The 11,010-nt window shown below is 27.0% G+C and overlaps 1 protein-coding gene across 1 annotated transcript; it reads left to right on the forward strand.

Moving 5' to 3' along the window:
- Window positions 1-5,160: 5,160 nt before the first annotated feature.
- Window positions 5,161-9,236, forward strand: LOC113860130. Its single transcript, XM_027492792.1, has 5 exons — window positions 5,161-5,476; window positions 6,710-6,906; window positions 7,150-7,183; window positions 7,349-7,974; window positions 8,982-9,236. Exons 1-5 carry the CDS (start codon window positions 5,161-5,163, stop codon window positions 9,234-9,236), a joined length of 1,428 nt encoding a protein of 475 aa, XP_027348593.1.
- The last annotated feature ends 1,774 nt before the right edge of the window (window positions 9,237-11,010 follow it).

An 11,010-nucleotide genomic window follows, 5' to 3' on the forward strand; every position in this document is an offset into this window, starting at 1 on the left:
CTAATATGTAATTAATGTTCATGATTAGCATTATATAACAAAGCCCTTTTTGAGAGAGCTTTGATACCAGAACAATGAATGTATCTTACAGAAAAGAGAAAAATAGTTGAAGATAGTAGAGAAAGATTAAACAAATTATATTGATTATATATATATATATATATATATATATATATATATATATATGCATAGGAAGAGTCTAAATAAGTGTGCAGTCACATTCCAAAGAAAGAAAAAAAAAAGAACTAACAAACTAACCCAACTGAACCCTAAACTAACAAGCTAAAAAGTAATTAACACAATTATTTATGAAGTACATGATTATTATTTGATATTAAGGAGTTAATAGCCAATAAACATTGATATTATAGGCTTTACTTTTATTAATCGTCATTCAAATTATCATATTAACACATTGTACAAAAATTTAGAAACCGTATATTGATAGATTAGTTTCTTGCTCAAATTTTGTGTACCATGTAAATATGAAATAGACACTCAAGATAATGAGTTAACGAGGAATAAAAAAATAATTTCTTAAATGTATCATTTATTTTATTAAAACACATAAAATTAAAAAAATACACATGTAAAAAATTAAAATAATAATATATAAATTACTTTATTATCTTCCAATCATAAATATTAAAGTTTTCTTTTACTTTTACAACGTAATAAAATAAAAAAAATTTAAATCAAATTATAAATGAAAATTTTTAATTATAAATACTTTCATGTTTTTATTTTTAATTAAATTACATTAATTTATAATAATAATGTATAAAGTAAAGAATATTAATTTTAATTACATGATCTATTGTTACGTGTATGTGAATTATTTTATATTTTATATTCTGTAAATTACTTTATCACTTGTTATAAAGTCAAATATATAGATGTTTACATATTTATTTCTAAAATGGTAATAAATTTTTAAACTCACATAATGATTAAAAATTATGATTTATATATTATTTTATCACAAATTATATAATTCTAATTCTTTTCATCTTAATTTTAGAAAAACAAAAAATAAAAGAATGTTTTTCTTTAAATTACTTTAACACCCTTAAAAGATTTACGTCAAGTTTTTTATAAATACCTCTCAAAAGGGTTTTACATTTAATTTCTTTATAATACTTTTTAATAATGTTTTAATTTTAAATTTTTTAAATAAATACCTTTTAAAAAGTTTTCTAAAAATTATGTAACCTTAATTTTTTGATTACACCAAAAAATATGTAAAAATAAAGATCAAATTTGTCAGGTCTAATTATTTTAAAATCTATTTTTCTTTCATTTTTTAATAAATAAAATATCAAATTTGAGAATAAAATAAAAACTATAATTTTTGCACAATTTATAGTAATTGATTTTACGATAATCATCTTTGGATATTAATACTTTCTTCATACGTAATTAAACTTCTACACTTGGATATGGTTGAACACACCTTTTTTTTTCATTGTTTCTTTTTTTTAAAATTTGGTTATGATTCATTTAATTTCTCTCTTTGTTTTTTCTATTTTCAATTCTCCATTTTTATTTTTTTTGTTGCAACCCTAATTGCAACATAATATAATATTAATTTATTTGAATATAGCATAGTTAAGACTTGTAAGAATTATGTCATCGACATTCGCTAAAAGAATAACAACAGAGTTACTATATCTAAGTTAAAAAGTGAATAATTAAACAAATCCATGGAATAATAAGGTGAATTTGAACTTTTGAAACTATTGTTAATTTAGAAGTTTGACACAATTTATAGATAGATCTATTTAATTGACAAGAAGTTACTCCTTCTTTCTAAGATGCCCTAAAGGCATCCTCATATAAATTCCTGTAAAAAGATCACCATTTAGAAAAATGTTATTATTACCAAGTTGAATAAGACACCATTGTTTAATGGCAACAATTAATAATACAACATGCATAATTGTTAATTTGACAGTTGGAAAAAATTATCATGAAAATCTATAGTTGCTTGTTGAGTGTATCCTTTTGCCGCAGATCGAACTTTGTATTTCTCCAAAATCCCTTTAAAATTATAGTTCACTATGTATACCCATTTGCTGCCTATATATTTAGTGGCAATGAAGCAAAATTCAAAGTATTTTTTTATTCTAAGGCAGTGAATCCTTCATGCATTGCTTAATATCATTTGGGATATTTGATACGTTGAAGGAAAAAGCTTTATAAGATGATGACAAATTGATGTATTGAACGTAATTATGAATAGTGTAAGGTCAGAAGAAAGATTAATGGTGTAAGGGAAAAAAGAAGGGAATGAAGAGGTCTAGATATGTGACTTGATCCGTTGGAAACAACAATGATGAAAGAATTTAAAGGAGAAAAAGGATTGTGTTCAGAAGAATTAAAGCTTGTAGTGGAATTAAAAGAATCTAAGGACAATTTTGTAGCTGTGTCATTTTTTGAATGATCATGTTGTGGCTCATTATAACCAAATCATAGAAATGATGAGAACACCATAACTCGAGATAAAAAAACTGTTTGGTTTGCATATTGTTAAGTAAATACCCTTTGTAACTAATTAAGTATCAGGTATCCTATAAAAGTAAATAGTTATAGCACATATACCGAATCTTAAATGAAAAAGGAGATGTTAGTGATCACTAGCTTTTACTTAAAAGTTAATTAAATTAAAAGTTAATTAAATATGAAAGGAAAGATTAGAAACTTTTTTTTTAAATTTCAAAATCCTCCTAATTTTGTTTTGTTAGTTCTTCCATTTTTTTTTTGAAGTTTTAGTGACTCATGTATAGAGTTTATCATTTATATTTTTATTTGTTAAATCAAACTTTTAAATGGCCTAGAGTTAAATAGCAAGAAATTTTTTTTAAAAATAAAATAAAATATTAACTTTTAGAGTAAGAATTTTTTAAAAATTATACAAATAAAAATAAAAATTTTAAAAATATTAATATTTAAAAAGAAAAAATATTTTATTTTATATTAAAAAAATATATATATAAATAAAAATTATAAAAAAATAATAACATTATTTACATTTTAAACTATCCATTATCCATCTTCTCAATATTAAACTTCTAATTAAAAAAAAATTATTTCGTTTTCTTCCTTCCTCTCATGTATTAAACTCTTTGTTTATCTCTTCTTTTTTAAACTCTCAATTGCTTTAGTCAATTTAATACAATTAGACTTGGAACTTTGACTGCCGTATAAAGAGTCAAATTGCAAATGGGGCTCCCATTGATGATTCGAACTGAGATTTAGTCTCCTGTGATCGATGATAGAGGACGAAGAGGAATTTTGAACACTGGGAAAATGGGCAACAGCAAAATATTTATAACAATAATGGTCCTGAACATGTGATGGAGAGGAAAACGAAGTAAAGAAAAAGGGGAGAAAACACATTGACTAATTAACATAACGTGTCATGTCAAAGTATAAAGAGAGGATTCGCCATACATATACACACACACGTATAATGCCACACAAAACTTTTTCTTTTGTATGAGACAACAAAACTCTATTAATCGGTTAAGTTCTTCTTCTTTTTTCCAATTATTTAAAATTGGTTGGTTAGGTCACATACATTCCTAGTACAATATAATTTTTGGTAATTTTCATGCCTTTCCTCGTCAGATGAGTTATTACAGAGAATTGAATCTGCAATGTCTACCAACCCCATCAACGTTGCATATCAATTTGAGCAAAGCGTAAAAAAGGCCATAATATTGAGCATGATTGGCTAAACACTGTTAAAGTACTTATTTAATGGAATATTGACCGCAACCAAACACTCTTTGATCATATTTATATATACTAAACATATAGACTCCGTGTGCTTATGTATATCTAGTCTATGAAATTATTGAGTATTTATGGAAGCAAACATAAAATATTCCATCATGGAACATGAGCGCAAGAGATAACTTTCTTTAAGTTAATAGTCAACCTTGATCTTTAATAGAAATTAAACAAATAACACATGAACTGATTTAAATAAATATAACAACTAAAATATATAACGTCGATGATTAGATTTATATTCTAATGACAGGAAATAAAAAAATTAGTGTATGACTAGGTACACGACAGTTGTAAGTTTTGGACCAGGGCTTCGATCACTGGATGAACCTTTCACAAAAAAAAGAAGAAGAAGAAAAAAAAAACCAAGCAAATAAAAGTGGTATTAAGAATAGTCACCTACTAGAGAGTAGCTTAATTAAATTAAGAATACAACTTGTAATTTTTTTTATTTGGGTGTTTTTTAAATGAGTTCCTTGTGAAATGTTTTTGGTTACTAAAATAATTTCTTTATTTAGTCCATTTAAATACTATAAATTTATTTATTTATTTTAAAATGATTAAATGAAAATTTCATGATATTTATAAAGACTAAAATAAAATCATTATAATATTTCGACGGACCAAAACATTTTCTTAAATATTTACAGGAACCAATTTAAAAACTAAAATTATAAGGAGACCATTCAATAAAAAATGTATAATGAAAGACTCCTTTGAAAATAAAAACAAAAATGAGAGTTTAGATAAAAATAAATAAAAAAAATTAAAAAGAGAAAATCCTTAGATTATTTTTTCTATATATGGTATTGAGAAATAATATATACTAAAATATGATAATTTTAAAAAAATTATGATATATATACAGTTTAATTAAAAATCACTATTGACAATTTTTAAAAAAATTAAAAAGCTAAAAAAAATAAGAGTCATCTATTATAATTTTTAAATAATAATAAAATATTTAAAAGGTAATTTTAAAAAATTATAGAAAAAAAGCCCAAAACCTTATATATGCCCATTAGTATTATTATTAAAAGTCCACCTACCGGTCGGCGGCACTGGATGAGGCATTGAGGCAGAAGGCTCTACATACTAACCATTGTGGGGCCGGAGAAGGGAAAGGGATGAGAGACTCATTTGCTCTCCACAAAATATCACGCGTTTACATTTTCTTTTAATTTTTATGTATTCATTGTATTTAATTTGTCACGTTTTATTATTTTATTTTTCAAACATTTCCTTTGCTGTTATGGCTTAATATAAATCTGAGTAGAGCTCGTGACAAAGGAACATAGCTCCCATAAAAGCACTATCGTTTACGATTTCGCATATAATATTGCTCCTCTCATTACTTGGGTAGCCATGGCATCCGATTGCAACAAGGGCTTTGCCGATAGTTACATGTTGTTGAACGCTGAAGATGCGAGTTTCTTTGATCTCCTTCGCATCTTGTTTTACCCAAACTTACCTAAAAGAAAGTTTGTGGAAACCCATGCAGAGGACTCTTTCGATGAAAGTTTTGGCCACCGATGGCTTATATTTATTTCCATCTTGGCCCAGAAGCTTTTGCTGCTTGTGGCCAAGCCACTAGCATTCTTTGGGAATTGCGTTGAGCTTTTGATGAACTTTGTTGCCTTCAACGGCTGTGGTTTGAGACTTGTCCTTAACTTTCTCAAAGGTTATTTCTTCTTCCTTTTGCATTAATACTAGTTTTTTACTTTTTGATATAAGAATTTTTTTTAACTTTCATCTTTAGAGTTTAAGTATTTATAAATAAAAAAAATTATAAAAAAATACATAATTATTATATTAAAATTATAAAAATATAATAAATATTTTTTTAATAAAATTTTATTATTATTAAGGACTTATTCTCAAAAGTTAAGAAAACTCTTAATATAATTATAAATTAGATAAATTATATTTTAAATAAAATTATTTAAAAATAAATGATAATAAATATGAGAATGACAATAATCATATCTTATATTTACCAAGAAATGTCAAGGGATTATTTTCCTATCAAGATATTCCTTTGAAAACATACAAAGGTTGAGACTTTCTATTTTCACTATTTTTTTATATATAAACGTTTAAAGACAAATACAATACAAATAAAGTAATCTTGTAATTATATATTTGTGAAAGAAAAAACTCAAATCAATCCTCAAGCTTTTGCCTTTTATTTTGACAAACATAGATATTCTTTTTATGTTTTAATCTTTTAACTGCTTTATGGTATAACGGGAACAAGAAATATACATAAGTTAATTTTGTGCAAAAATTTTAGTTTGACAATATCTTTTTAAATATAAATTGGGTAAGAAAAGAAAAAGGAAAAAATAAGAGGTGAAATGGATGATATGCTGTTAAAAAATAGAAAGAGAGAGAGAGAGAGAGAGAGAGAGTAAACTTGAGTCTTGAAACAGATATATAAAAATTTAGGAGTTTAATTTGTAATAAAATTGTACAAAATTTGTTTCTTTCTTTCTCTTGCTGCATCGTACTGTTCAAGGAGAGAGATATATGTCGCCATTGAAACATTATTGAGAAAATAATTATAGTCTAATTTTTATATAGCAAAAAAATAATTATAGTCTAATTTAGATAAATTTTTATAAAACAAGAAAATCAGTATAATAAATTAATAAAATTTCTCTTAAACATTAAAAATAACTTATATTTTTAAATTTTTAAAAAGTTAAATGAGAAAACTTCTTAAAAAGTTTGTGATTCATTTTATTATTTAACCTTTAACTTTTATAAGTATGTTTTGAAAATTTTATCTAAATTGGAGCTATCATCTCACAACAAAAGTATGAATATGTGGTTACGTACGAGAGGATAACTTGTATATTAATTTCTGTTTTCTTTAGTTAGCTTAATATATAATATAATTATATATAAACAGGTGGGTGGGTCCTGCCCAATCCCAAATCAGCAAAATATTTGTCTTGTATTGGAAATTTGGACGTGCGAGTAAAGTTGGACTCTGACGCCGTCAAGCGGGAAGATTACAAGTACTATCCTGCACTCTCTATGCTGGCTTCTAAAGCATCCTACGAGAATGTGGCTTTCCTTAAAACTACCGTGGAAGATCACTGGAAGGTACATAAAAATAATGATTCAATGAACATATTTTAATCAAATAAATAAATAAAGAATTTATTAAAGAAATCATATTTATTACACTTTTCAATTTTTATGTAATAAACAATTTTTAATAAATGTTTCTTTAATTACTTAAAATTGATAATAAAAACTAAAGTAAACAAAATATTAGTCTAATCAATAAGTTCACTTCACTTTGAGGTATCCCTGACTAAATTTGTTTTCTGATGAGTTCTACAGATGGAATTTGTGGGGTTTTACAACTGCCAGAATGGTAAGAACTAAAAGACATATACCCTATGTTCATACACAATTACAAATTAAATTAATGCTATTGAAGATTAACAGAACATCTTTTGTTTTAACAAAAATGTTTTTAGTATTAATCCTTGATTGATTAATATATTTTTTTTTAAAATATTTTATTTGCACTGGGCAGAATATCAAGGAAATAAAGGAAAGGCCACAACTCAAGTCTTGATTGTCTTGGATAAGCATGAGGATCGTCATACATATGTTGTAGCCTTCCGAGGAACGGAACCATTTGATGCTGATGCATGGTGCAGCGATCTTGACATCTCTTGGTATGGTATTCCTGGGGTTGGAAGAATGCATGGTGGCTTTATGAAAGCCTTAGGTCTACAGAAGAATGTTGGGTGGCCTAAGGAAATTGATCATCGTGATGAGAATCTTCCACCCTCAGCTTACTATGTTATTAGGGACATTATAAGGAAAGGGTTGAGTGAAAATGAAAATGCAAAGTTTATAGTGACAGGTCATAGTTTGGGTGGAGCACTCGCAATTCTCTTTGGGACAATCTTGTGTTTGCATGATGAGACGTTGTTATTGGAGAGGCTTGAAGGGATCTACACTTTTGGACAACCAAGAGTTGGAGATGAAGCATATACTGATTACATGAGACAAAAATTGAAGGAGCATTCTGTCAGATATTGTAGGTTTGTTTACTGCAACGATATAGTTCCAAGGTTGCCTTACGATGACAAGGGAATGATGTTCAAGCACTTTGGGACATGTCTTTTCTTTAACCGCCGCTATGAACTCGAGGTAAGCCATATCATGAATATCGTAATTATCTTGATCAGTAAAGAAAATATTACCCTAAACTCTGAAGATTAATTTTACACATCTCAGTATCTATTGCATGAAAAATATTTTAAAATGAAAATTTATTATTTTTATATACTTAAACTGTCTTAAAAAGTTTTATTAATAAAATCGAATTAATAAATATATAAAAAAAATATGTTAATCGAATAAAACTACACAAATATGATGTAAATAGTGCAAGAGATGGCCCCTCTCTCCACGTGTCTCTCAAATATTTTTATAAAATATAAAATAGGATCAAATTCAATAGTTAATTTTTAAGTTTTTATTAAACAGATTAATTTGTAAAATTTTATAAACTAAAATTAAATAATATTTCATCATATTATTTATTTTAATAAGTATTTTTTTAATATAAATAAATATTAAAATGTAAAAATATATATTTATAAATATTACATAGTCTAAGGGTTTACAGTAACTTCAATTGCAATTACGACAATTATATGAATGGATCGTTCCATTCCATTTTGTCTAAAATCTTTTTTTTTTTAACATTCCCTAAATATACAATTTCAACTAAATATACAAATTAATTGTTGAAAAAAATGTTTTGTTTAGTTTTTATGTTTGTAAAATTTTATTTTATACATTTAATAATCATCAAATATATTAACTTGCTTACATTTTAATATTTTAACAATTTTTAGTCTTTAAAAGGATCAGTATTAAATTGTGTAAAATAAAATTTTAAAAAATAAAAATAAGTAATGTGTCACTTTCAAATATCAAATTTTATTTACGATCGATCTTATTTATGTACATTTTTTGCACCCTCTTAATTTATGATATTATCTTTAATTTTATGTACAGTTTTCTACTCACGTCTGGTAACGAGTACTGTAAACAACTATTCATTTTTGTTTTGATTCGTTCGTTTTATATATGTATTTAATTTTTTCGGTATTGTAAGTAAGTATTTAAATATGTTGATTTTAATGCAGGTCCTTGATGAAGAACCGAATAAAAACTACTTTTCACTATGGTGCGTGATACCAATGATATTCAACGCAATTTTAGAAATAATAAGGAGCTTCAGAATTGTCTATCAAAGTGGACCTTACTACAGAGAAGGATGGCTTCTCTTTTCTTTCAGGACTATTGGCTTAATAATTCCTGGGTTACCTGCACATGGTCCCCAAGACTATATTAATTCCACTCTTCTAGGATCGATTGAAAAACACTTCAAAGTAGAGTGATTTCCATGATGATGTATCAATCTTAAAACAACCAACAACAACAAAATATCATCCTATGTAACACAACCCTTCTGTTCATTTAGTCTTGAGGTAGGCAATGTAACGAAAACTAATTGGACCAAAACATTACAAACTTATGTTTTAACATGTTGTATTGATTGGCCTTGTTGATTAATTCGATCTAATTTGCATGTGTTATCTCGATTAAGCACAATTTTGTGCACCGACGTCGTTGCCTGGTAGTAGTATGGTTTCTTTATAAGATATAAATTAAAGGTATTTCAAATTCTTAACTAATTTTTTTTTTATTTCCCTTTCTCATGACTGTACAAGTTAAACCAAGCAAAATTTGTTGGGTTAGACTCGCAACTATATGTCTAAAAAATCCAAATTTGTTAAGCCCATTTTATCTCACTTAACTCAAGTGAAGACCAGTCTTCTAGGTCAAGAGAGTGTGATAATTTTGCAGCTTTTTGGGAAGAGAAAGAAGAGAGAAAATGGCAGAAAAACTGGTTTGTATATTCATATATCAACTTCGGTAAAATTGTAATTCCTGCTTTGTTTACTGTTTGATCGGGCTGAAAATTAGACGGTGGGTTCATAACACAACATCCTTTGTTTTAACCGTTGAGATCATGGATTGGATGTCCGTAGTTGGAGAAATCAATTTTGCACAATTGCTTTATTTTTAAGTTTCTTCTTCTTTGTTTTTCTAATTGAAAATTTAATTGCTTTGATGTATTGATTGGTTGTAAGCAGTTGTTTGTATATTTGATTAGTCTCTCTTATACCCCTTATTTAATTGTAGTGGAACTTGATTGACTGGCTTATGCCCGTGGGTTTCTACTTCTCACAATGAGAGGGTTTTTCTACGTTAAATAAGGGTTTTTCTATCCCTTATTTGATTGTAGTGGAACTTGTCTCTCTGTGATTATTATTGTCATTTATTGTTGTTGTTGCTCCTCGTTGATTCTTGCAAGTTGAAAAAATTATTTCTATTGTGTCTACTTTGATACTTTTGGTTGTTGTGGTGTTATTTTTCCTATAAGAGTGATATTAGAGCTCATTGGTTTGGGGTTATATTTACTTGCTTGAATGATGATGGAGACAAATATAAAGATGATTGCTTTGAATGGTACAAATTATCATTTGTGTAAGGGAAAGATGAAATACTCATTGTTTGTGAAGAAATTGCATCTTTTGGTCTTTGCTACTCAGAAGTTAAATTCTGTGTATGACGAAGTATGGGACTTTGAACACTAACAAATGTTTGGTTTTATTCGGTAATATGTAGAAGACAATGTTTATAATCACACTATAACGAGACACATGCTAGAACTTTGTGAGAGAAGATTGAGTCCTTGTATACTTCTAAGTTAAGCAACAATAAGTTGCATTTGTTGATTTGCTTGATGAATTTGAGGTATAGGGAGAGTTCTTTCACTTTAGACCACTTGAATGAGTTTCGAGGGCTCTTAAATCAACTATTAAGAATGAGTATCAATTTTAATGACGAAGTTATGGGGTATGGCTACTAAATACTCTACCTGAGTTTCAGGAGATATTTCAAGTTTCAATTAGAAACTCAACCCCTAATTGGTGTTGTTTGTTTGCAAATAGCAAAGAGTAGTGTTCTTAATAAAGAGATCAGAAGGAAGCACAAGGTTCTTCATTTCAGTCTGAGGTGCCTGTCACAGAAAATAGGGGGAGAAGTTAGAAAAAGGGACCAAAGGGTGGTAGAGAGAAGATCAGGAGCAAGTCTAAGTCAAAATAC

The sequence above is a fragment of the Abrus precatorius genome, unplaced genomic scaffold (genome assembly GCF_003935025.1).
Source record: "Abrus precatorius isolate BTA unplaced genomic scaffold, Abrus_2018 Scaffold2, whole genome shotgun sequence".
NCBI lineage: Eukaryota > Viridiplantae > Streptophyta > Magnoliopsida > Fabales > Fabaceae > Abrus > Abrus precatorius.

What these genes read in the sequence shown, in the direction of transcription:
- LOC113860130 (XM_027492792.1), top strand. Translation starts at nt 5,161, where the DNA reads ATGGCATCCGATTGCAACAAGGGCTTTGCCGATAGTTACATGTTGTTG. An exon ending in GTTTTACAACTGCCAGAATG is followed by an intron (nt 7,184 to 7,348) that starts GTAAGAACTAAA and finishes TGCACTGGGCAG; the next exon opens with AATATCAAGGAAATAAAGGA. An exon ending in ACCGCCGCTATGAACTCGAG is followed by an intron (nt 7,975 to 8,981) that starts GTAAGCCATATC and finishes ATTTTAATGCAG; the next exon opens with GTCCTTGATGAAGAACCGAA.